General features: G+C 38.4%; 1 protein-coding gene and 1 non-coding gene across 3 annotated transcripts; both read right to left on the bottom strand.

Annotated features, from left to right (window-relative positions):
• Window positions 1–24,005: 24,005 nt before the first annotated feature.
• LOC133829512 (protein GAST1) lies at window positions 24,006–24,878 on the bottom strand. Of its 2 annotated transcripts, none has more exons than XM_062259223.1 (4): window positions 24,709–24,878; window positions 24,549–24,617; window positions 24,400–24,472; window positions 24,006–24,304 (listed from the first exon to the last, which is right to left on the bottom strand). In XM_062259223.1, the coding sequence occupies exons 1-4, from the start codon at window positions 24,772–24,774 to the stop codon at window positions 24,123–24,125; spliced, it is 390 nt and encodes a 129-aa protein (XP_062115207.1). In that variant the 5' UTR covers window positions 24,775–24,878; the 3' UTR covers window positions 24,006–24,122. The 2 variants fall into 2 exon arrangements, with proteins under 2 accessions (XP_062115207.1, XP_062115208.1); XM_062259224.1 differs by having other exon boundaries at window positions 24,400–24,433; window positions 24,709–24,873.
• A 1,862-nt stretch (window positions 24,879–26,740) lies between these two features.
• On the bottom strand, window positions 26,741–26,952 carry LOC133833332 (small nucleolar RNA U3). The gene has a single exon (XR_009892716.1). It is a non-coding gene; the product is annotated as a small nucleolar RNA U3 (small nucleolar RNA).
• Window positions 26,953–27,569: the final 617 nt, after the last annotated feature.

The raw sequence follows: 27,569 nt of genomic DNA, 5'->3' as shown, positions 1-27,569 counted from the left end.
AGTTTTAAAAGAATTGAATATAAAATTGATTAACCATTTAAAAAATTTATTAGAATGTTGGAGGAACTAAATTTATAAACTATTTCAATTAAATTAAATTTATTTAAATCCACACATAACAAAGAGAAAGGTTGTATCCACGCTAATTATGATTAGGCATGAAAAAATAAATTTTAGAAACCTTCATTATGCAAGAAATATAGTAATTTGATAATAACGTATTCTAACCAATATTTGATCGGCTAAGGTTATGTGACATTTTAAGTACACAAATAAACACATTCCTTCAGTTTTGTCTTCCATGTGGGACAATTGGAGTGTTCTCCCTCACCTTCAAGCCCAGGTATTAGTGTTAAATATCTAAACTAATCTTAACATTTATATAATTCATAAAATTTACATGTATTTAAATACAAAAATTTTTTTTTTTAAACAAAAGTTAAACATATACATTTAATTTTTCAATTATATATATAAATGTCTATACGTTTAATATTTATTATAATAAATAATATATGGTATTGTTTATCGATTATATATTTTCTCATGTAAGTGCAATTTTAGAGACTTTAGTTAAAAAAAATGTGCATTATTTGGAATCATCAAATTCATAATCTTTTCTTTGTAGATTAAACATTTTATTTGGAAGCTTTGCAGGAACAGAATTTTGTATGATAGAAGATTTCTGGCGTTTTCTGCTATGGTAGAAGATTTGCCTATTCCTTAATGTTTGTCTTTGTATGATTCAAACTTTCCTCAAAAAAAAAAAAAAATTCATAATCTTTGTACGTACAAAAATAAATATAAATTATTATTTTTATAACATAAAACACATAATTAATTTGAGTTTAGAAGCTCTATTGGAATTAATTGAGTTGAGAGGTTGTTTCTCATTATCTTTGAATTGAAGGGGTTTTGCTCTTAAAAAGCCACAATAATATTAAAGAAATGACACTAGTAATAAAATAAAATAAAATAAAAAAACATGTTAAATTAGTAATGCAAAAATACTCATAAAAATAAATTAAAACAATTATAATCAATGGCAATCGTATTAGTACGTTTTCTTATTAATGAATGATAATTTATTTTCAATGAAATCCAAAACTTTAAATGACAAAAAATAAAATCACCATGAATCTAGATGATTATATAAATATATATATAGATTTGTTCTGTTATCCGCTATAAATCTAAAGATAAAATTATCTCAAACAACTCTACTATGGACGATAATTTTTTTTTTATAGAACTATCTTATAATTTTTTTTTATTAATACTCTTGTTTTATAATATATCACAATATGTAATTATTTATTAATTATGTGAACATTATATCATTATTTAATAAATAAAAAACAATACATCCTTATCAATAATAATAAAAAAAATTACTTATAAACATAATAAATATAAACTAAGCAATCATACAATGTTATCTATCTAGTAAACAATCAAAGCTTCCTCAAATACCTCTGGCCTAATATGCAAATTCTTCCATCAAGGGAAACTACTAATACATGGTGGTGAAGTAAAAGGCATTTATGGAAGATATTTTATACATTTTTTTGTGTTTTGTCTCATTACTTGTTTGGACCATGTGTCTCATTCTTTCACAGTCAATAATGTTTCTTCTCAAACGTATATTGAATCAGTCTAAAAGGCCAAAGATGAACTTGATCAAGAAATCGTCTTTGGTTAGAGCATGCTCATGTTTCATCAAAAAAAAAAAAACAGAAAAAAGAAGTAATCTTCAGAAAAATATACAAAAAAGAAGTAACCTTTAGAAAAATATACAAAGTTTATGAAATCATCATAAATATACCAGATGACTTTGACAAATATTAATATGGAAACTAAAATAATTTTTTGATGTTTTATTGTATTTTACTTAATAAATTGTGAATATAATATTTTTACATCTAAATTACAAAACTAAAATCTAAATTTATGATCATTTCATTTAATTAAGAATTTTTTTCTTTTAATTTTGTTATTGTCAATGGATACCAATAATTATCATTATACTCCATTATTTGTCAGCTAATCCTTGTATTAGGGGTGTTCATAAAACCGCCCACACCGCATAAACCACCCACACCGCACCACAATTTGTGGTTTAGAACCCTTCGCGGGGCGGTTGCGGTTTGTATCTTTGCCAAACCGCGCAATGCGATGCGGTTTGCGGTTTTAAATTTTATAAATGCGGTTCAAATCACACCACACCGCATCATTATATATATTAACTTTTTTATATTATTTTTTTCAATTTTACTACATTTAAAGTTAATGCATAAATATTTATATAGTATAATACAATATACACAATATCTAGAAAGAAATATAATGTTTCATAGGATGCTAACATATATTCTACTTCAATTTAAAGATATTCCTCTTTAATTAAAATAATATTTACTTTTATATTATATTTTTTATTTGTTATATTTTTATTGTTTTGCTTAAAGTTTATTAGCTTGTTGTACATTTAATTATTTTGTTAAACACTCTATGGTTATGAGATTTATTATGAATCTTTCTTAATTATAATATTTAATTGTTAAATTATTTGGCGATAGGTATAAACCGCCAAAACCGCACCGCACCACACTGCATTTTTGCGGTGCGATTTATGCGGTTTGAGGTCTATGCGGTGTGGGTTGCGGTTTGGAAAATTGTTCAAACCGCACCGCATATGCGGTGCACCAACCGCACCACGAACAACTGCACCAACCGCACCATGAACACCCCTACCCTGTATCGTCCCTAACGATTAATGAAGCAGTATAATTATATAATTAACCAAAAAGATGGAGATGGTAAATAAAATTAACCCCAATCGACACCATTGTTATTCCTAACTTTGTTACATTAGGCCAACTTCAATGGGACTGCAAAATACTAATTTGGTGTTGATCTTACACCATATATCACTCTAATGATACTCTAAATAAGACTGCAAAATGGTGTACATGAACAGTGTCACGACATTATTGATGTAACACTGTTCACCACGACAAATTTTTTTGTTTTGGTTTTTGTGTTTTATATTAATATTTTATATATATAAATATATGTATATTATTTAATTTGTAAGATAAAATAATATAATAATATAATGTGTACTTTGTGGAGAATATAATAATGTTTAATATATTTTTTGGTGTAATTTTTAGTGTTATGGTTGGATTGGAAAAAAAATATGGTATTAAAATTACCTCATTTTGATGTTGGTTCAATACTATTTTAGTGTTTATGGTTGGAGTTGCCCTTAGAGCACTCACATTGGGTGCTCTACTCCATCTTTTAAAATACCTCATCAAAACACACATTTTTCTACAAGGTAAGTAGCATTCTTCTATTAGTTATTTTATTTTTATTTGCACTATCATCTTAAAAAAAAAAAAAAAAGTAAAAATATATATATATCTATAAAAAAAAACCGGAAAAAAGAGTACAAATTGAAAAAGAAAAAAGAAAAAAAAGAAAGTTATACATATATTTATTTATATTGTTATATATTATATTATATATATTTATTGGTAGTTGGTGGCATTTAGTGCCTCCTACATACTTATTAGTTGAGTGCATTAGTGCCTCCTAACCCTTTTTCTTTTTCTTTTACTTTTTATGTTTTTTTTAGTTGAATGCATTTGTGCCTCCTAAATACTTGATAGCTGAGTGCATTTTTTGCCTCCTACATACTTGAACAATCTATCTCCTCTAGTTGATGGCATTAGTGCCTCCTAACTTTTATTTATTTTTTTCTTATTATCTTAGTTGATGGCACTAGTGCCTCCTAAGTTTTATTATTATTATCATTATTATTATTAGTGTTGGTTGATGGCATTAGTGCCTCCTAATTTTATTTTTTGTTGATCATTTAGTTGATGGCACTTGTGCCTCCTAATTTTTACCTTAATTTTGTTATGGTTGATGGCATGCTATGCCTCCCTACTCTTGCCTAATTTTTGATAAGCTTACTTAATTTTATCTTTGTTTTTTTTAATCATATTATCATGTAATTGTTTAATATCTCTTAACATTGTTCTCTTAATTTTATTTTATTTTTCCTTTTACCTTAATTGTCATTTAAAAAAAAAATTATTAGTTTGTCATTTAGTTTACCATATGAATCATTTTAATTATAGTTGGAATTCTGAGTACAACTATTATGAGCACTCAAATTTAAATTATGGAGAAACTAATGATATATATAATATGCATGAAAATTTTGGTATCCATTTTGCCCCCACCTATAATCCAAAATTTTCATGGAGTCATACCCAGTCTCTAATAGGGCATGAATTCAACATGCATAATCAAAGTCATACCCAATCCGACCTATCATATCCCATTGAACAAGAAACGAGCCCATCTTTAGAGGATACCCTACAACAGTTTATGCAATCAACCTACCAAATCTTACTAGCCCAGTTTCAGTCAATCTCAAAAATTGAAACAATAGTAGGACAACTTGCAACTGTTATAGAGTCGGAAAAACAAGTTCATCCCAACCAACTCATTCCCAATCCAAATAGTCAAATTGAAAATGAAAAGGAGAATGAAGTTGTTGAAGAACTTGTAATATGCATCCAACCCCCTAATAAAACAAAAGAGTTGGATGAAATAATTTTCGAGGCTCATAAGGAAAATGAGAAAGATATAATTATATTTCAAGAGCCCATAATTGAACAAATTTGTATATTTACTCAAAATGAAAATGAGTCTAATATAGATATGCAATTTTCTTATTTTATTGATATTCCATTAAAATTGCATATTTCTAATTTTCTTATAGGTGTGATGTTATCAATTATTATTTATGACATTTGCATCAAAGTCATAACTCACCCTATTAATGAAATTTTACACCATCGATTGGGTGTAGGTTAAAAAAGAAAAAAAAAATTTAGTCGAGCTAAAGACTATAAACTAAGGCGCTTTGTGGGAGGCAACCCATATTTTTATGTTTCATTTTATATTTCACTTTTGTTGTGTGTTTTATTTATGTTTTAGGTTAACTTCTTGTTTTGATTTTTGTTTTTTTTTTGTTGCACTCTTGACATGCTCCATGATGAGGTACGACCATTCTAAACTCTAAACTCTTTCACACTTCAATTTATATTTGTATTTTGATACATTGAGGACAATGCATAAATTAAGTTTGGGGGTAGTGGGTTTATATGGTTACTTCTTTCATGTGTTTGAAAATGGTAGAATTTTTTTTAAAAAAAAAAACAAACAAAAAAACAAAAAAAATTAGACGGTAGAGTATCTATTTTATATATTAATTAATATATATTTATATATGTTTAAAATTATCTTTCTAGTAATATATATTTATATAGTTTTGTGCTTTTATACTTTATTTTCTATCTAAAAAAAAAAGTGTGTGTTTTTAATTTCTCTTTTGCTCGAGGACTAGCAAAATATTAAGTTTGGGGGTGTGATAACTCTACAAAATAGAGTTATTTTACCACTTTTTATGTGCTAATTGTTGCTTAATTCTTGAGTTTTTAATTGATTTATTAAGTTTTTAAGTAATTTTGAATTTATTAGGTTTATTTTAATTTTATAGATTTTTGTGTATTTTTATAGTTGTATTATTGTAAAATATTATAGTTTAATTATTTAAAATTAATATTGTTAAGTTAGGATTAGAAAGATGCAATTTTGAGCTTAAATGTTTAAGTAAATTAAGTTTTAATTAATATTTTCATGTAACTTTTGGTTGTCTATTTTATTATTGAAAATATTTAATTTTAATTTAATTTATGTTTGTTTTATAGGAAATTTGTTGTATTTTATTTGCTCTTGAAAAGCAAGAAAAATGAAGGAACTATGGCAATTTTCAAGAAAGAAAGGAAGAAAATGGCAATTTTGAGAACAAGTTCTCCACAAGCCCAGAAGCTTCAGGCCCAAGCCTCTGCCGTGGCCCACCTGCCCAAGCCTTCATCTCCACGCCAGCTGTCCTTCAGCAAACCTCCTGAAGCTTCTCTAGCCGTACAGCCCAGCATTCCCCAGCCGAGCATCACATATGCACACCAACGCCACCTGTCCCAGCTCTCCTCAACACTCAGCTGTCCCACGCCTCTTCATCACCAGCCAGCACCTTGTCGCACGCCCCAAGCACCCAGCCGAAGCCCAATCTACTCCAGCCACCTGGGCCCTCTTCAGTTCACTCCCCAGGCCCACGAAATTCCTTCAGCAATCTGTCTGGCCCAATTTGCACCCCATGCCAAGACAACCAAGCTGCCAATAGCCACCAAAAGGCCAAAAAACACATTTTTCTTCCCAATGTTTTTCATATCCTCCATAGCCTCCATATCTTGCTTGTACCACGAGCTGGATACTTAACTCGACCTTCGGCCTTCAGAGTCCAGGCTCAAGTCTTAGGAAATCTTGGCGAACCCTTGGGTTGCCTCGAGCTAAGGAGGTACGACCTTATGACGGAAGCTCCGGTCTTGGGGAGAAACACGAGATAATCATGATTAGGCCGCAGCTCAGCTTGCTAATCAGCCCGTGGGAAAATCAGGGTGTACAAAGATTATTAAGGTTTAGAATTCACAAAATAAAAGTTCAATAATATTTTTAAGTACATTAATTCCAAAGTTTTATTGATAGTTAAAATAAATCAAACTATCATTTTCCAAATAGATTTATAATTTTAAGCACAAATTAATTCTAAAAATATAAGATTTTTCTTCACTTTTCAAAATTATAATTTCAAAGCATTTAGTATAAATCAATCTAATGAAATAACAAATAAATCAATGAACATTATTTAAGGCAAAACATAACATTTTTGTTCTAAGTATGGATGTGTACAATTTAATGACACATCTTACACAAAGAATATTATGTTTTTACACTAATGAAGAACAAAGTGAAAATATGTGCTAACAATCCAAAATACATGATATTTAAGATGAAAGAAGATATTTGAAGAAGAAAATTCCATAAACTTTGTTGCACAAAATGAGAAATCAACATACAAAATAAATAATATTTAGTTACATATTGTTTCATCATCACCTTAATAATCTTAAAAAAATTAGAAACTCATAACTAAAATATAAATTACAAACATAAATAGGAAAATTTGGAGGAGAAACCCCCAAATTGTTCATCTAAAAATACATAAAAAAATATGATCAAAAAGAAGAAAAAGAAGATGAAGAGTATAGATAAGTTTTGAAATGTGGTAAGTGTGTTGTATGGTAACCTCCTCTCCAAAATGCACACTAAATCCCTTATTTAAAGCCAAAAAATGAGTATTAAAATAATCAATTTAAATTAATTAAATTAATTATAATATGACAAATAGGGATAAATTATAAAGTGTAATGATGATGTTTGGGTAAAATATGTAGAAAGTGGGGTAAAAATGTTGGCTTTTATTTTTTGACAAACGGGACAATTTGTACATTGGGATGTTGGGCTCAAGAAAAAATGGTAAGGCAGCTTTGTGGCAGGCTTAGGGGTTGCTGAACGGGCTTGGGCTTGGCTGGTGAAGGAGCAGGCGGCCCAGGAGGAGATGCTGGAGTCAGCTGGAGGCAGGGAGGCGTTGGGTGCTTCGGCTGGGAGATCTTCAGGAGGCATTTGGCAGGTGGGTTGTGATGTGAAGCTACTGGAAGCTGAAGAAGAAACGGCTGGGAAGGAGCTGCTGGGCGTGGATGGAGTTGCTGGAGGCTGGTTCCAGGCGTGTGGGCTTTGGCTGGAAGGCTTGGGCCATGGAGAAAAATGCCAACTTTCCTTGCTTTTCCTTAAAATGCCACACTTTTTCTTCATTTTTCTTGGTTTTTCAAACACCAATAATACAACAAACTCCCTACAAAATAAACATAAATTAAATCATAATCAAATATTTTCAATTATAAACTAAATCATATTAATTCATTAAAAATATTAATTAAAACTTTATTTAATTTAACATTTAGTTTCAATAAAAGAACATTTTTTTACCCCAAACTAAACAACAATAATTTAAATAATTAGCTACAATATTTTACAACAAAATAACTATAAAAACATATAAAAATCTATAAAATTAAAATAAGCTTAATAAATTCAAAATTACTTAAAAACCTAATAATTAAGCAACAATTAGCACATAAAAAGGGTAAAATACTTCTATTTTGTAGAGTTATCAGGTATTTTAAAAGATGGAGTAAAACATCATTTAGGAGTGCTTGGTCTTATTTGTTTTGTCCTGCAGAAGCTCCGAAGAAAGAAGCCACAGGTCAAAGGCGGTCTGTGCCTCTGACCCCCGAGTACATAAATTAAAATCAACACGTTTTGGAGGGAAATTCGGTTATCTTTCCTCCACAATTCCAGGGTTTTCCTGAACCAACTAACCATTTTATACTTTTGACCTATAAATATGAGATTCTTACTTGAACAAGGGATTGAACTTTTTACTGACTTAAGCATCGGAGTGTCTTTCTTGCAGGTAACCCCGACGAGTCAAAAGCAAACTTCATCACCGGAATAGTGACAAAGCATCATCCACCGTTGGAATATACCTCTAGATATAGAAAGACAAATTGTTGCTTCAACAATTGGCGCCGTCTGTGGGAATCGAAAAATATTTCGGCCTTAGCCACGCCGTCGAATCAAGAAACCAAGAACTTTCCTTTTTACGTCCAAGATTCTCTAAAACTTTGGAGCCATGCCACCAAAAGGCAACGGAGTGCCGGGCCCAGTCGCACAGAGCGTCCCTCCAGCGGACGTGGGCGATCAGATCGACAGGATGTGTCGCCTTCTGGAAGCAAGCCAGCAACGATCCGACGAAGCAATCAAAACATTGACTGAAGCTCAGGCTAGGTTCGAAGTTGAGATTGCTGAGCTGTGTAGATCCGCTGACACCGCACGAACCTCAGTAGTGAAGGATCCCAAGGTCTCCCCCCACCCTCCGGGGCCGAAGAACGACGAGCCCCACTCTGTGACACACACATGCGGACGGACGCAGAACCCATCCGATTTGCTCATCCAACAGCCGAAATTCGCCCTCAACAAACCACACGTCAAGCCACGCACGATTCACCCTCTGAAGACCGTGTTCCCTCGGTCCGGTTCTTAGACAGTTGGAAAGAAGATATGATGAGAGAAATGATGCAGAAGTCTTTTCCCTAAGGTTAAATGCCTTAAGTTTTTTTTTTTTTTAAGCTACACCTCAAAAAGACCTTTGTAAACAGTGAGCATTACTTAGATCCTAATTGGTTTAGGATTAAAAAATATATTTTTATAAAGTGTGATAAAAGTATAATTGGTAAAATTATTTTTTAGTTTTAAAAAATTGAATATAAAATTGATTAACCATTTAAATTGGAGGAGCTAAATTTAAAAACTATTTCAATTTAATTAAATTTATTTAAATCCATACATAACAAAGCTATATTTCTTATTATAATATGTTGTAACAAAAATATATTCTAGAAACAAATATGGCTTCATTATGCAAGATATATAGTATTTTGATAATAATGTATGACATTTTAAGTACACAAATAAACACATTCCTTCGGTTTTGTCTTCCATGTGGGACAATTGGAGTGTTCTCTCTCGCCTTGAAGCCTAGGTATTAGTGTTAAATAACTAAACTAATATTAACATTTATATAATTCATAAAATTTACATGTATTTAAATACAATTTTTTTTTAAACAAAAGTTAAACATATACATTTAATTTTTCAATTATATATATAAAATAGCTACAATATATGCGGTCATAAAAAAAATCGCTGAAAACTGTTTACGGGTCGAGAAACACTGAGAGCCCTACCGATAGGGCTTAAAGTGAAGCCCCTATAGAATAATTATCCTAATGTTTATACGTTTAATATTTATTATAATAAATAATATATGGTATTATATATATATATTTTTCATGTAAGTGCAATTTTAGAGATTTGAATTAAAAAAAAATATAGAGGAAATTACAATTTATATGAGATTTTTAATAGAGTGTGCAAAAATATGGTTTTTTTTCAAAATAAGTTAATCTATGACTTTTTTTAAGAATTTTCACTTTTATGGGTTTATTTTCCCATATTTTTTTTTTTATAAAAGTTGGTTTATGCCATAGTTTTACTCTTAATCAAATTTGGAAGGATATGTTTGTAATTTGATTATTATTTTTTTAGGTTATTTGTTTATTTATATTGTTTTTATATTAAATTTTTATTTGGTTGTTTTGCAAATTTTTTTGTTTGTAATGTGAATTGTTTTTAAAATTATTATTTATTTATTATAAACATGTTTTTTTTAAGATTGTATGTTTTTTTTTTTCAAATCCTGGGTAGGGTAACCAGTTACTTAATTGATCTTAAAAAAAATCCTAGAGCTAGGTTAAATAACATGCACCAGGAGGGGTAATCAGTTATCCTGAGATGAGTAACTTTCTGCTATAAGAGGGGTAACCAGTTACCTAAGAGGGTGACGAGTTACTCATATTAAATATGAAAAGAAACATCAAATTTGAAGGAAAAAATGGAAGCACACTTCATTAACAAAGAAGATGAAGTAACTATGATTTTAGTAACATAAGTAACTAGTTACCATAAAGAAACCATAAATATACACACACCAGAACGTGAAAGTAATCAGTTACCCTCAGAAATATACACACAAAGAATGTGAAGGTAACCAGTTACTCATTCACGTTTTCATATTTTTATTAGTTTTCTTTCCAAATTTTGGTATTCCTATAAGTGTTACAGTAAAAAGAAAATGTTGAAAAAATTGATTTGAATTTTTTTTACATATAGTGGAAAAAAATATTACAATAATAAAAGATAATAAATAAATAAAAAGTAGAATAATTATGTAATGTTAAAATATATGTGTGAAAAAATGAAAAAAAGAAAGAAAGAAATAGAATGAGAAAAGAATAAGTACAAAAATAAAAGGAAAAAAAAACAAAAGAAATGATGAATGAAAAAAAAAAGATAAATAAATAAGAATGAAAAGAAGAAGAAGAAGAAAAATAATGGAAAAATGAAAAGAAAAAAAATATGAATGAAAAAATTGGTAGAAAAAAATGGAAGAAGAAGAAAAAAAAGTTCATATATGTGAAAAAAGAATAAAAAAATAGAAGGAGAAAATAATAAATACAAAAATGAAAAAAAAAATAGAATGAAAAAAACTAAAAAAATATGAAAAAAAAACAAAATAATACAAATGAAAGAAAAAAATAGATAAATGAATAAAAATGAAAAAAAGAATAAGAAGAATGAAAAAATGGAAAGAAAAAAAATGAAGGAAAAAATTGATTAAAAAAAAAAGGAAAAAATGGAAGAAAAAACAAATAAGAAAAAAAAAATGATGGAAAAAAAAAATTACCTTCAAAATCAAAGAAAACATAACTATGATAAAAAAATGTGACATTTTCATATTTTAGTTAGCTATTAATTGCGTTTCTCATATTTTAATTTTTTCTTTAATAAATTTCTCATACAAATTAAGAAAAGTATAACGCTCATATTTTTGCACATTGATGATATAAAAGACTGTTGACGCGGTTCTTCGGCAACAGGTAATTAAGAGAAGAAGAGAAAGAGATTAGTACTTAAAAGTAGAACCGCCGCAGATATGAAATCTTTGTGAGAAGAACTAGGTGACCCTAAACACGTTTTTTAAGTGGTTCGAAGGTTAAAATCCTTCTACTCCACTAGTCAATATTATTGATCTTTTATGGGTAATTGGTTTACAAAATATATAGTTCTTACAAGACTATTTTTTCCAACCCCTATCAATTCCCAGGGTCTCCATATTTATAGGAGAAGGCACCTGGAAATTGGTAGGGAGGTCATCCCGTGACCTTACCATTTGTCATATCAAGTCTGTGATATTCATGATTACTTCCTAAACCTGACACACAAGTGTGGTCTAATCAGTATGGAAGGAGATAATGGGCCGCACGGCCCAACCCATCCGTGGGTGTCTGAATACGCACGTTCCTGCGGCGTGTCCGAGAAGTCAGGGGGATATCGGACACGTAATGGCAGGATTATGCACGTTTATCTTGCGTGTTGACCTCCCATAGGGTCAGAGCTTCCTGAGAAGCTCGCTACCGGAGCAATCCATAACCCGAGCTGATCCTTCAGTGGTCGTCGGATGTTGTTCCCAGCTCCTGGAACAACAAGAAGGAGCAGGAAACTCCATCCCCTCGAGCTAGAAAGGGCCCGTCCTGAAGATAAAGCCTCTGGCCTGTGGGAGCCTCGGGCTAAATCATGTTTAGTCCAAGGATCGTCCTGCTAAACAGCCCGTGGGAAATCCAGGGCGTACATCTGCCCCCCAAGCTCCTGCTCGTGGTCCATGACGTCAGACATGGGAGACCACAGTTGGAGCTTTTAGACTTCTCCCACAACCCTTCGCATTCCATGCTTTTCGCATGCGTCTGATACGTGGAACGCCGCGGGTGGCGACGGTACATTCTACGAGAACCGCATTAAATGGCCTAGCCTACTGTCCAGCCGTCGTTTCACATTTCGAGTGGAGGGTCTCCCAGGAGCCTTTTACACGTGATCCCCCCTTGTATAAAAAGGGGGTGGTCATCCCACGCACGGACCATCTTACCATTCAGAACCTCTCAAATTTCCTTCTTTTCTCTCTGACCTTCCGAAGAGCAAAATCCTCATTTCCATTGCTCTCATCTTCTCCGTTCACGAAGCTTAAGCGTGCGAGTTCCTTCAAGGCCTTGGAGACTACTGTGCCAACGAAGCCCCTACCCGCGCAGCAACCTCGCTCACCATCCAACCCTATACTGTAAGTCTTCTGTCCCTATTTATTTTTGAAAGCATGCCACTGTAGCCTAGGTAAAATTTTTTACTGTAGCCACATGCAGAGGTTTTCTGGGTCGCGCGGATATGGAGGGTGATGGCCCTTCTTTGATTAGGGCACATTTGCCATGGGACATCGCCTTAGAACATGGGTTCCATGATTCTTTCTTAGGAACAATTTCTGGTAGGATCCGTAGGAACTTTGGGTGCAAAAACCGGGTAGCTTAGGGAATACGCCTTAAAAGCGGTTTTGCCACGCCTTGCCTGTTGAAACTTTCCCCCCAAGGCAAAAATTTTTTTTTCTTACTCTGAGCCATCTGACACACGAATTCCGAGTAATCTGGGATCTGTTGAGGGCATAGGCGCGTGTTCCTTGGAACGCGTGGCACCACTCTCCGCGGGCTGGGCTTACCCCAGCTCGTGTACTTAATGCTTGCCTCACTCTCCTGCTTGGGTCGCCTTTTCTAAAGTGTTTTCTTTTGTTCGATAGGCGACCAGATGGCTCCAAAGAGAAATCTGCCACAGAAGAATGTGGGAAGTTCAGCCTCCCAGAAGGATAAAGGAAAGGCGGTGGTGACCAGCTCGCCAATTCCTCACTTTGGACCGGCGGTGGAGAAGCAGGCCGAGGTGGCTCCTGACGCGTTTTTCGAGGCGGAGAGAATCGTCTCGAAGATAACCAGCTAGGCAAAGATCACCAAAATCTTCCTTAACCACAACATTCCTCTGGGGAAGACCTCCGTGATCGCCCGACCTGCTGCGGATGGGGAGAGGAGCTGCACGCCGCTCGACGAGTCGTTCGCGGCCTGGAGCGGGGAACACTTCAAGGCAAGGGCCTTCCTCCCCCTGGATCAGTATTTTGCTGATTTTCTGAACTACGTGGGGTTGGCCCCATTTCAGCTCCCCCCCAATTCCTACCGTCTGCTGGCGGGACTGAGGTATTTGTTCCAAAAGCATGAGTGGGAGGTCCCCACTCCTGCTGATATCTTGTATTTCTTCTGCCTCAAAGCCAGCCCGGACCAGCGGGGGCGAGGCGACGGGTTCTATTACTTAACCCGCTTCCCTAACACAGCAGCAGTGATCGAGCTGCCGAGCCATCCAAACGACTTCAAAGACCAGTTTTTTATGTCTACTGGGTTCCGAAACTGCGATCATCATTATTTCAACCGCCCTCGTAAGTAATCCTCCATTTAGCTCGCCTTTTAACGGTTATCTTATTTTAGCCCGTCCCTTATTCCAATTCTGATTTCGACCAACCTTGCAGCCATCTACTCGAGGACCGAAAAGTCCGTGACCCTCGGGGGTCAATACGACACACTGGCGAACCTGCCTCCCAGTGAGAAAGACTACCGCGTGCTCGTGACGGACGAGACGATGGTATTCTGCAAGCTGATTTTCCCAAATCAGACTTTGAATTTGAAAAGGCCCCGGGGGCCTCCCCCAGCCCGTGACAACAGGCCGATCGTCGCGGAGGAGGTCGCAGATGACGAAGGCGAGGAAGAAGGTGAGGAAGTTCCTCTGGTGAGGAACAGGAAGCGGAGCTTGGAGGTCGCCCAGGGGATGATCGAGGAGAGGGCCCAATCCGGAGCAGCCGCGGGTCCTTCCGGTCAAGGTAACTTTGACTTATTTAAGAACGTAGATAGGGCCACTGCAGACCCCCGGCTGGTTAGGTTCAACCCTAGGCAGCTCGTCCATCGTCACCCAAGGAATCCGGACCTGGACACGCTTCTGCTCCACTGCGTTGACCAGCTCGTGCTGGACAACCAAGAGAGTCGGCCCAAGGGTACCGTAGTAGTAGATAATACCCTAGCCTTTAGGTCGGCCATTTTTGAGGAGTACGGGACCAATTTACGCACGTGGCCTGCGCTCCAGAGGGGCGTCTACGCTCCGGGGATTAGGCAGTACGTAGAAGAGTCCAGCCCCGATTCAGAACCGGACCTAGAACCTTCGCCAGTTCGTGAGATAATCGTCCTAGGCTCTTCCAGCTCGGGGGGTAGGGCTCCCTTAGTATTTGCTTTCTTATTGCCTTTATTTCTGTATGATTGCTGATAACCGTGTTTTTTGCTCTTTGGCAGAAGAGATGTCTCAGCCCGGGAATAGTCTGCGGGGCGTTGTGTTTGGTGGGAATCCCCCAGCGGGGCCGAGGTTAAAGAGGCTTCGCGAGTCCAAGAGCTCGACCGGGGCCTCCACCAAATCCCCAGCTACGGAGAAGGGGAGAGAACCGTCATCCCAGGTCGCGGGGGCGAACCTCCCTGTCGCCAGGACAGGACTCATGCATCCGCCACCCCAACGATCTCCACTGGCCGCCCAGGACGGGGTAATAGAGGTCGGGAATCTGGCCGCGGTAGCCCCGGACGTGCGTATCCCGGTCGACCCCCGGCTCTGGAGAAGATGCCCGAAGCATTCCGGGGTACGGTGTACGAGTCGGCCAGCTACGCCGTCAGCCACTATTACAATATCAGGGAGAAGGAGCTCCGAGCCATCGAAACAACGAGCCCGGTCCGAGTTATAGAGTCCGCTATGGACATGACTTTAACGGTAAAGTGCCCCATTCTTTTAAGGCTTTGACACTCACACGCCGCCTTTCTCCTTCCAGTTTGCTAATTTATCACTCTTTTCTTGCAGGGCATGGCTGCCGCCTATAGAGGCATCGTTAGGACCAAGGCCCAGCTCGAGGGTTTGGAAGCAGATCGCCAGACTGCCCTCTAGGAGTCTCAGGAGGCGAGAGATGCCTTGGCGGCCTCAAAAGCCGAGCTAGAGAAGGTCCGCTCGGAGAACCAAGAGCTTAAACGCTCCCTGGCCGCATCCGAGCTAGAGAAGCTTCGCTCCGAGAACCTAGAGCTTAAAAACTCCCTGGCCGCATCGCGGGCAGACCTTGAGGTGGCGAAGGCCGAAGTCCAGACCTCCCAGACCGCCCTGAAAGACGAGCGGGTCGTGTCGGAGCAGTCCTTACAGGACCTATTCTATCACTGCTGGTCCCACAATCCGGACGCGGACTTCTCCTTCATGCCGCCGGACCTCTGGGCATTCCTGTTGCCGCGGCTTCAAGCCCGCCTGAATAAGGAGGCTCCTCCATCGGAGACTGGAGAGGCCTCTGCCGCGGCGGAGCAGGGTGAGACCGCGACCTCCAAAGGGCCAGCTGATGGGGCTTAGGATGCTTCTTGTTTTCGTATTTTGAACTCTTTTTTATGTGAGGCGTTTCCGCCTCGAGACAATTTGCTCAACCAGTTTTACATATATATTTTCATGTATTTGGTCATAATTTATCTCTTTATTTTTATGAACGTAGTTCGAGTTAACTTTATCCGTATCCCGGGCTCTTTAAATAAGATCCGCGTTCAACAATTTTCTAGTTCACTCCTAAGTTTTCTGACCTGGTTAAGACCAGGAGCTTATTTTGAAAAAACTCAGATCGCGTCAACTTTTATCCGTATCCCGGGATCTTTAAAGAAGAACCTCGGTCAACAAATTTTAGCTAACTTCTAAGTTTTATGACCTGGTTAAGACCAGGAACTTATTTTGAAAAAACTTAGATCGCGTCAACTTTTATCCGTATCCCGGGCTCTTTAAAGAAGAACCTCGGTCAACAAATTTTAGCTAACTTCTAAGTTTTATGACCTGGTTAAGACCAGGAGCTTATTTTGAAAAAACTCAGATCGCGTCAACTTTTATCCGTATCCCGGGCTCTTTAAAGAAGAACCTCGGTCAACAAATTTTAGTTAACTTCTAAGTTTTATGACCTGGTTAAGACCAGGAACTTATTTTGAAAAAACTTAGTTCGTGTCGACTTTTATCCGTATCCCGGGCTCTTTAAAGAAGAACCTCGGTCAACAAATTTTAGTTAACTTCTAAGTTTTATGACCTGGTTAAGACCAGGAACTTATTTTGAAAAAACTTAGTTCGTGTCGACTTTTATCCGTATCCCGGGCTCTTTAAAGAAGAACCTCGGTCAACAAATTTTAGTTAACTTCTAAGTTTTATGACCTGGTTAAGACCAGGAGCTTATTTTGAAAAAACTCAGATCGCGTCAACTTTTATCCGTATCCCGGGCTCTTTAAAGAAGAACCTCGGTCAACAAATTTTAGCCAACTTCTAAGTTTTATGACCTGGTTAAGACCAGGAGCTTATTTTGAAAAAACTCAGATCGCGTCAACTTTTATCCGTATCCCGGGCTCTTTAAAGAAGAACCTCGGTCAACAAATTTTAGCCAACTTCTAAGTTTTATGACCCGGTTAAGACCAGGATAGGACTTAGTTTGTGATAACTCTTATCCATAGATAAAAATTAACACCTAAGTCGTTAAGGAGACCTGGATATATCCGGGTACCATATGCCCCCCAAGTAACTGGGAAAGGGTCTTTCGTTGTTACTTTAAAATTACCCTTGCAAATAACGAGAAACATTTGATTTTTATTTATACATGGGAGGTGACCTTCTAGGTCTTACACATGTTTATTGATAATATTTCTTTAGGTGGATTGCATTCCAAGTCCGCGGGACCGCCCCTCCACCAAGTCGAGCTAATTTATACGTCCCTTCTTTGATGACTTCGATGACCTGGTATGGTCCTTCCCAGCTTGGTCCCAGAACCCCATCTTTGGGATCTTTCCCGGCCAGGAAAACTCTCCTCAAGACCAAATCGCCGACGCTAAAGGCACGTCTTTTGACCTTAGCGTTGAAGTAGCGAGTGATTTTCTGTTGATAATGGGCGAGCTGGAGTTGTGAATCCTCTCGCCTCTCATCCATCAAGTCTAAGGAGTGGCATAGGAGCTCGTGGTTCTTGTTCTGTTCGTAGGACCGGACCCTGTGCGATAGGACCTTTACCTCCACGGGGAGGACCGCTTCACTTCCAAAGGTTAGGGAGAAAGGAGTGTGACCCGTGGGAGTCCGATGTGAGGTCCTATAGGCCCACAGAACTTGGGGGAGCTGTTTTGGCCAGATCCCCTTTGCCTCATCTAGCCTCTTCTTGAGGCTTGCCTTCAGAGTTTTATTGACAGCTTCGACCTGGCCGTTCGCCTGGGGATAGGCCACGGATGAGAAACTTTTCACAATTCCGTTCTTTTCGCAAAATTCGGTGAACAGGTCGCTGTCAAATTGAGTGCCATTGTCGGAAACGATCTTTTTGGGTAGGCCGAAGCGACAAACGATGCTTTTAACCACGAAGTCTAGCACCTTTTTCGATGTTATTGTCGCCAACGGCTCTGCTTCGGCCCACTTTGTGAAGTAGTCAATGGCTACCACGGCGTAACGGACCCCGCCCTTTCCGGTGGGCAGGGCGCCTATTAGATCTATGCCCCAAATGGCGAAGGGCCAGGGAGACGATATCATTTTTAGCTCGGTCGGGGGTGCTCGTGCAACCGCGGCGAACCGCTGACATTTGTCGCACTTTTTTACGTATGAGATCGAGTCTTTGGACAGAGTCGGCCAGTAAAAACCCTGCCGAAGGATCTTCAAGGCCAGGCTTTGCCCCCCAGTGTGATCTCCGCAGAATCCGTCATGAACTTCCTGCAGGATGGCCTTCGCCTCACTTGGAAGAACACACCGGAGGAGAGGTAATGAATGCTCACGTCGGTACAACACCCCCTCGACTAGCGTATATCTCGGAGCTTGATAAAGTACTAGCCACTTGCCATTGGGCTTTGGAACTAACACGGGATTGGCAACCCAAATGGGAAATCTGGCTTCGCGGATAAAGCCACATTTCTTGAGCCGGGCCACTTCTTCTTCAAGGGCCTCGGCTCGGGTTGTCCCTAAACGCCTCTGCTTTTGAGACTTTGCAGGGACGCTTTTGTCTAGGTGGAGCGTGTGCATGATTACGCTCGGACTGATCCCTATCATGTCCTCGTGCGACCATGCGAATACGTCTAGGTTCTTTTTCAGAAACGCGGTCAGATCCGCCTTTCTTCTATCGCAGAGGTTCTTTCCGAGCTTCACCGTCCGTGAAGGGTTTTGTTCATCGATGCCTACCTCCTCGAGATCTTCAATAGCTTGGAGCTCGGACCTGTCCTCGCCTACTCGGGGGTCAATGTCCTCGCTTAAGGCGAGCTTTTCGTCTTCGGAAACCCGAGGTTTTTCAATCTCAGGGGCCGCCTTGGGTCCCTGCGATTCCTCTTCATCCTGAATGGCCATCGCCACCTGCCCGGGTTTAGATTTTCCCTTCATGGAAATGCTGTAGCATTCCCTGGCAGCGAGCTGATCGCCCTTGATAGTGCAGACCCCTGTCGAAGTAGGGAACTTCATGGCGAGGTGCCGGACGGATGTGATGGCTTCGAAAGCAACGAGCGTTGGTCGGCCCAAAATTGCATTGTAGGCAGCGGAGCAGTCAATGACTACGAATTCGAGCAGTTTGGACACTGTTCGGGACTCGTCGCCTAGGGTGATCACCAGCTCGATCGTTCCTATCGCTGCTGACCCTTCGCCTGAAAAACCATATAGCATCATCGAGGTTGCCTTTAGCTCGGAGACGGTCAGACCCATTTTTTCTAAGGTTGAACGGAATAGGAGATTTACCGAGCTCCCATTGTCCACTAACACCCTCCTTACTCTCCGGTTGGCGAACTGGACTGCTACGACCAAGGGATCGTTATGAGGGAATTGGACATGGCCCGCGTCCTCCTCCGTGAAGGTGACTGGTTGTTTCTCTAACCTTTGTTGTTTTGATTGACGCTGTTCCGGGACGAACTCCCCTCCATTGTGGGCCTTCAACTCATTTATGTACCTCTTCTGGGCGCCTCTGCTCGTGCCAGCCATGTGTGGCCCTCCAGAGATGGTGGAAATCTCTCCCTCGATCACGGGGGGAGGGACGTCCTGATCTACTCGAGGTCCAGGTTGACTGGCTGGGATCTCCGGAGCGGGTCGACCTGTGGGGACCCTGTTCTGCGAGTATTGCGCCAACGGACCTGCTCGGATGAGAGTCTCGATTTCATCTTTGAGGTGCCTGCAGTCGTCGGTATTGTGTCCGACGTCGTTATGAAAACGGCAGAATTTGGAAGCGTCTCTCTTTCCCTTAGGGTGCTTTATTGGCTCCGGTCTTTTCCAGGGGACTCGCGTAGCGTTGGCCAGGAAAATATTCTCTCTGGTTTGGGTGAGCTCGGTATACGCTGTGAACACGGGCTTGAATTTATCCACGGACTTATTCTTCTTTTGACCGTGCTGGACGTTTTCACCATTTCCTTTTCTTTTGCCGCCACCGGGCTGGTTGCTCTGCGTGACGTCGGGAGTCGCTACTACGATCTCTGTTCCCGCCCCAGCGGGCTTCTCGAGGACCTGGCTGGTCCCCGCGGCTGAAGCTTCAGCTTCCTCCAAGTTTATCCATTCTTGGGCTCTGTTAAGGAATTCACTAACTGAGCTGACCCCCCTCCTTTGAATATCCTTCCATAGATCTCCGCCTACTAGGATCCCGGTCCTCATAGCCATGAGTTTGGAGCTGTCGTCGGCATCTCTGGCTCGAGCAGCGACATTTGCAAATCTGCTCAAGTAGGCTTTTAGCGTTTCTCCAGGTTGCTGTCTCACGTTAGCTAGGGAATCGGCCTGGACCCTGGCGGCCTGAGAGGCGCGGAATGCCCTCCTGAAGTCAGCCGAAAAGGTCTTCCAGGAGCTGATTGACTGCCTTTTACTTTGTTTGAACCACTGCCTGGCAGGTCCAGTTAGGGTGGAAGGAAAGATCAAGCAACGAAGCTCTGGCCCGATGTTATGAGCCATCATTAGGGTGTTGAACATCCCTAAGTGGTCAGATGGGTCTCCATCCCCGTTGAACTTTGACAAGTGAGGCATACGAAAGCCAGAAGGGTATGCCGTTGCTGCTATGTTGGGGGCGAAGAGCTCCATCTCATCCCCTGAATCATATTCGTCTTTTTCTTTCTCTGACAGGAGCTTCTTCATCAGTTCCTCCATTTGAGTTAAGCGCTCTAAGGTTTTGTCCTGAGATCCTGGGTTATTCCGGGGCTGTTCAACAGCTCCGGACCCGTTGTACATATTAGGCGGGTTATTGCCCCTCCTATCTGGAGATAGGTCATTTGGGGCATTCCCGCCATTACGTACTTCGGATCGGACCCCAACTGAGCGGGCCTGGCTACCATCCCTAACTCGATCCTCTTTGTGAGAGTTGAGGCGATCTCGAAGGTCGCCTCCCTGGGTATTATGGTGACTTTGTGCTGAACTTAGTCGCTGTCGCAGGTCTCCTCCTGAAAGATCACTCCGTGCACTACCGGTCCAGTGACTCCTGCTGGACAGGCTCGATGTGCGTCTTTGGCGGCTCTAACCTGCTCCTCCTCCCGGCGCCCTGCTGCGGCGGGAAGGCCCGGCCGATGGCGGGTCTCTCCTACTATTTCCGTAGGTCGGGATGTCTCGGACGGTCTGAGGAGACGGATATCTGATGGGAGAAGGAGGATGCCTGACCGGAGAGGCGATCCTAGTGCCGTCTGGACGGACTAAATTTGGTGGGGGCCTCTCGGCCCTGCCAGCTTGATGGTTTCGCGCTGGGCGATTCGGACGAGGAACTGGACGTTCTTCGGGGACGGGCTGACGTCTCCGGATCTCCTCGGCCCTCCTTTGGGAATTTCCCCTATCTCTTCTGGGCGTCCTCGAGGAAGGCTGAGAGCTAGGGGTTGATGTCCTAACCGAACGGCTGTACTGGTGCGGTTCGGTCTGAGGCATTTCCCTGAAGTTCGCCTCTTGATGGCGTGATGAAGGGGTGGAGTTGGCTGCAGGGAGTCTACCCGAACGGCTATACCTGGATCGATTACTCCGGCGAGACTTAGGAGCCTCGCCTTGCCTCTCTCCAACGTTACCGTTGGTTGTGAGAGGGGGTAGTCGACTCAGAATATCCTGGATTTGCTGACCAGCTGCTGCTAGCTGGCTCCTCAGTTGAGCATTCTCCATCTCCACCGCAGTATAATAACCTGGATTCGGATTAGGCGGCCGGGGCGTCGAACTACCAGTATCGTCTTGGCCGGCCGGCTGCTTTCCTGGCCTTTGCTGGACTTCAGGAACTTGCTCCTCGGGGAGGGCAACATGGCGGGCCTCCTGCCCATCATGCTGTTCTGTCTCGTTGCCATGTTTGGATCGAGTGGTCACCATAGTTGTATGTTTGTGGTAGTACTAATTAGATTCGCTCTCAATGAAAGCACCAAGCTGTTGACGCGGTTCTTCGGCAACAGGTAATTAAGAGAAGAAGAGAAAGAGATTAGTACTTAAAAGTAGAACCGCCGCAGATATGAAATCTTTGTGAGAAGAACTAGGTGACCCTAAACACGTTTTTTAAGTGGTTCGAAGGTTAAAATCCTTCTACTCCACTAGTCAATATTATTGATCTTTTCTGGGTAATTGGTTTACAAAATATATAGTTCTTACAAGACTATTTTTTCCAACCCCTATCAATTCCCAGGGTCTCCATATTTATAGGAGAAGGCACCTGGAAATTGGTAGGGAGGTCATCCCGTGACCTTACCATTTGTCATATCAAGTCTGTGATATTCATGATTACTTCCTAAACCTGACACACAAGTGTGGTCTAATCAGTATGGAAGGAGATAATGGGCCGCACGGCCCAACCCATCCGTGGGTGTCTGAATACGCACGTTCCTGCGGCGTGTCCGAGAAGTCAGGGGGATATCGGACACGTGATGGCAGGATTATGCACGTTTATCTTGCGTGTTGACCTCCCATAGGGTCAGAGCTTCCTGAGAAGCTCGCTACCGGAGCAATCCATAACCCGAGCTGATCCTTCAGTGGTCGTCGGATGTTGTTCCCAGCTCCTGGAACAACAAGAAGGAGCAGGAAACTCCATCCCCTCGAGCTAGAAAGGGCCCGTCCTGAAGATAAAGCCTCTGGCCTGTGGGAGCCTCGGGCTAAATCATGTTTAGTCCGAGGATCGTCCTGCTAAACAGCCCGTGGGAAATCCAGGGCGTACAAAGACATATTTTTGAAAAATTCCTAAAAATATATGTGCATTATTTGGAATCATCAAATTCATAATCTTTTCTTTGTAGATTAAACATTTTATTTGGAAGCTTTGCAGGAACAGAATTTTGTATGATAGAAGATTTCTGGCGTTTTCTGCTATGGTAGAAGATTTGCCTATTCCTTAATGTTTGTCTTTGTATGATTCAAACTTTCCTCAAAAAAAAAAAACAAAAAACAAAAAACAAAAATTCATAATCATTACAAAAATTCATAATCTTTGTACGTACAAAAATAAATATAAATTATTATTTTTATAACATAAAACACATAATTAATTTGAGTTTAGGAGCACTATTGGAATTAATTGAGTTGAAGGGGTTTTGCCCTTAAAAAGCCACAATAATATTAAAGAAATTACACTAGTAATTAAATAAAAAAAAAAAAAAAACATGTTATATTAGTCATGCAAAAATACTCAGAAAATTAAATTAAAGCAATTATAATCAATGGCAATCGTATTAGTAAGTTTTCTTATTAATGAATGTTAATTTATTTTCAATGAAATCCAAAACTTTAAATGACAAAAAATAAAATCACCATGAATCTAGCAATGATTATATATATATATATATATATATATATATATATTTGTTCTGTTATCAGCTATAAATCTAAAGATAAAATTATCTCAAACAACTCTACTATGGACGATCATTTTTTAGAACTATGTTATAATTTTTTTTTTATAGAACTATGTTATAATTTTTTTTATTAGTACTCTTGTTTTATAATATAACACAATGTGTGATTATTTATAAATTATGTGAACATTACATCATTATTTAATAAATAAAAAACATTACATCCTTATCAATAATAATAGAAAAAATTACTTATTAACATAATAAATATAAACTAAGCAATCATACAATGTTATCTATATAGTAAACAATTAAAGCTTCCAGGGAAACTAATAATGGTGGTGAAGTAAAAGGCATTTATGGAAGATATAGCACTACATATACGTATCTAAAAGGATTTATATTTTTTTTTTGACCTTGTATTTTGTCTCATTAACTATTTGGATTTTGTGTTTTGATAAATTAATTTTTGAACCCTATGTTTATGTAAAATGGTTCAAATAGAACCCTAAACCCGATTTTGATCAAAGTTTTCTAAATTGAAATCACAAATAATTCATCAAACGAATAATTCATAACAAAAATAAAATCATTCTACTTAAAAACTATGTTGTTATATTCAATTTTTTCTTCATCAAAATTGAATCTAAGAGTCTATTTGAACAATTTTACAAAATATAAGGTCCAAAAATGATTTTTTTTAAAACACAAAATCCGAACAAAAACACAAGGTGCAAAAAGTTATAAACCCTATCGAAAATTTAAGCTTAGTACATAATATAAAAAGGGTGTTTTTCAAGGGCACTTGGGGCCTCCTCTCTTGGTCTTCCAATTATTGTAACGAGGGCATACTTGCTTGTTTCCATAAGTCCCTGGAGGCACACAAAGGCATGTTGCACAACACTTTTGGCAGAAGAACATGCATGGCTTCCTGTACTGCGTGTTCGAACACCGCGCTGTACAACGAGGATGACACTCTGCACAGATTCAACACAACTATTTACTCTTCATTTTGCTGTAGAAGAGGACCATTAAGTCAAGTCATTTGTGTAAACAATCTTTAGGTGCATACCTTCTGGTTTAAGGCTTCCTTCTGTGATTCCATGCTGAGTTTTTTTTAAGTAGAAGAAAAAAGGTATACGTAGCTTTAGTCACAAAACAACAGTAATAAATAAGAGTAATTTATAACAAGTCACTCATTGATGGTGAAACTTAACTCACCATGTAAGGCTTTCCGGTTGTAGTGTTGAATTGAGGCTGTGGTGATGGAGCCTCAGAGATCTTAGTAGCCTGAAAAAGATACCAAACATAGTTATTCACGGAATCAAAAATCAACAAGAGTGAGAGTGAGATTGAGAGTGAGAGTAGTTAGCTTGCTTACATGAGTATCTGTAACCAAAAGGAGAAGAAGAAAAGAGAACATCACAAGGCTTAGTTCCCTTGCCATTTGCTTGTTCTAAAGAAAGAACTGCTAGAAAGGACTTAACTTGACTAGATAAGAGGAAAAAGAACAGAGCAAATATGGTTTTTGGAATTGGAAGGCTATCTATGTAGTGAGGTCTATTTATAACATCCACAGAGTAATATGTGACTCATGTTTTGGATAATCAACTTTGTCCTACCTATGCATGGAATGTTATATTTTATACCCTTAACCACAGTGTCTACTCTTTGTCTGTAAATATTTATGTTTGGTTGGAAGTAATGAAAATAGAAATAAAATTTAATGAATAAAGTATGCATTGAAATGACCTTTTCATTTGTTTCTGAATGGAATATTCATTCTACCAAAATTATTTTTCGTGAAAATTCAAAGAAATACTGATTCGGTTTTTTAATTTTTCAAATCTGCAAGTTTGATTCTGATTAGATTCTTAGTACAAGTGTTAAGCAGAAAGTCATTCCCCTAATGAGGTGTTTGTTTTGAGTGGTTGAGTTGCCTTAGAAAGTGTAGAAGAATTTAGGATGAAAATAATATTAAACTCTTATATACAAAAGTTTTCACTTTACTTTTAAAATACATGTGAGGCCTACATAAATTAATCACTTTACCCCCTTAAAATTTGAACCAAACATATGAATGGTTTTATATTCTCATTTCCATATTTACTTTACATTATACCAAACACCCCCTAAAATGTCACTCCATACTTTAATTTCTAACCAAAAAAAAGAGAGAATGAATTCATTTCCCACAATCAACCAAATGGGGTGAATAAATGACCTAAAGACAAACTTATACTAACTTATGGGTGATCACATAAACTTTGCTCCTTCCTAATTACTCATTCATTAAAATCAATGTACTCACTTGACCCTACTCAATAATACCATCATAATAGCAATGTTAAGTAAGAAAAGAGCAGTTCAACCAGAAATCTCAAGGCAAGAATTTTGTCATGATCTAAAATGCACCACATAATTAAACTGTTGATTCTGAATTTAGTTTTCTGTTGATTCTGAAAACATGTGAAGAAAGAGATAGCACTGAAAGTGATAGGAGAATCCAACTCACATGTGCATTCACATGATGCAAGTCCCATTTTCATGTCTCTAATGCCCAACAAACTAATTAACACAACATTTTTTCTTTCTTTATCGTTACAGAATATATTCTCTACTATATTTGTCGTCTTCTTCATAAGGAGACAATGGTATAAGCAAGCACCACTACTCTATAGTTTCAAAGGTCACTACTCTAGTAGCTTATTATATATTCCCTTCCCTTCCCTTCCCGTGATCAATATTTTGTTCTTTTTCTTTATGTTTAACAAGTATTATTATAGCTTTGGAAATGTAAGGGAGAGAGGGAAGAGAACCTGTCATAGCTAGCCGCCCATATAAACCATTTGTGTTAGGTATTCAGTTTGTTCTGTTGGTTTCCTCTCGTGAACTATATCACTTGGCTGCATTCTAAGAAATCATGACGTGTCTCATGATTTATATATATATACATATACATACACTAATACTGAACATGTTGTTATCTGTTACACTTGACAACAAGTCTTCGAAAGATGAGAGTTCATCTTTTCGAAGAGTACTACACTGCAGACCCTTTTCTCATATATTTTTATCAAAAACACGCTGTTTCTCCTTAGATTTGAAAAGGGATATAAAATGGCAACCGCCACGTGAAGAGAATGAGAGTGAAAAATAAAACAAAAGAATGGATGTGAGTTGTCTCAAATTGGGAAGGTTTCACTGTCTGTTTATATGTCAGTTAGTAAGAGTAGTTTAGGTCTGTTTAGAAGGAAGAGCACATGATATAGTTACAAAAATGAGTTCAACAAACTGTATCAGACGTTGCTGTCTTAAAATGGACCTAAAATAACACAGAACTAGACCAATTAATTTAAATCCCAAAAAGAAGAAAAACTTAATGAGGAAAAAAAGAAAAAATAATAAAAATAAGCCTGTCAGACAACCGTGCGACCACCCCAGGCTAGAGAACTAGCTGAGAACGATCATCTACAGCCGTGACCATCCGAAGAAGATCTAGCCGTTAATCACGCTCTGATCGCACGGTCATGATTCATCCACCAGGTTTGGTTTCCTGTCTCCTTAGAACTCAAGGAAACAGAGGTACGAGCCTATAGAACAGATCCTGTTCAAGTAAGGTCGTGAACGTAAAACTTGACGTTGGACTATATAAAGGTTAGCTACTTATTGTTGACAGTCGATGTGGGACTCTAGTTCCATCTTAACAACTAAGCACCAATATGGAACAAGTGGCTGCGTCACCTAGTGGAAGAGTGCTAGGGTGTCACTAAAAGTGATGACTCATTACTAAAAATATAATTTAATTAGAATAGTTCCAGATAAAGTTGTGTTGGGTCCATTATAAATAATTAGGTTTTGTGTTTAAACGTAAGATGTAAAAGTGTGATTAATTGACTCTAATTCAGTATTAGTACACTATCTTAAGGCACTACGTGTGTTAATTCATATGTAGCAAGTGCAACTATTGACATCCTTCTCTTTTGGTTGTGAATTTTTTTAGAATATTCATTAAATTATAATCATTTAAACCACAAACAATTAACATATAAAAACACCAACACTCTGAATTTCTAATCCCCCAAAACATTAGGCGTCATGAATAAACAGTCACTATTTTACTACATAAATTTGGGCTAATATTGGTTGATTTTAGTCACAATGTCTTTCATGTTCAAAAAGTTATTTTTTATTATAAATATATGAAAATACGGTTATAATTCTTTTCCTTTTTTCTAAAAA

The sequence above is a fragment of the Humulus lupulus genome, chromosome 4 (genome assembly GCF_963169125.1).
Source record: "Humulus lupulus chromosome 4, drHumLupu1.1, whole genome shotgun sequence".
NCBI classification, from domain to species: Eukaryota; Viridiplantae; Streptophyta; class Magnoliopsida; order Rosales; family Cannabaceae; genus Humulus; species Humulus lupulus.
Note: the sequence above shows the minus strand (reverse complement) of the source record. Positions and strands in the feature narration are given on the sequence as shown.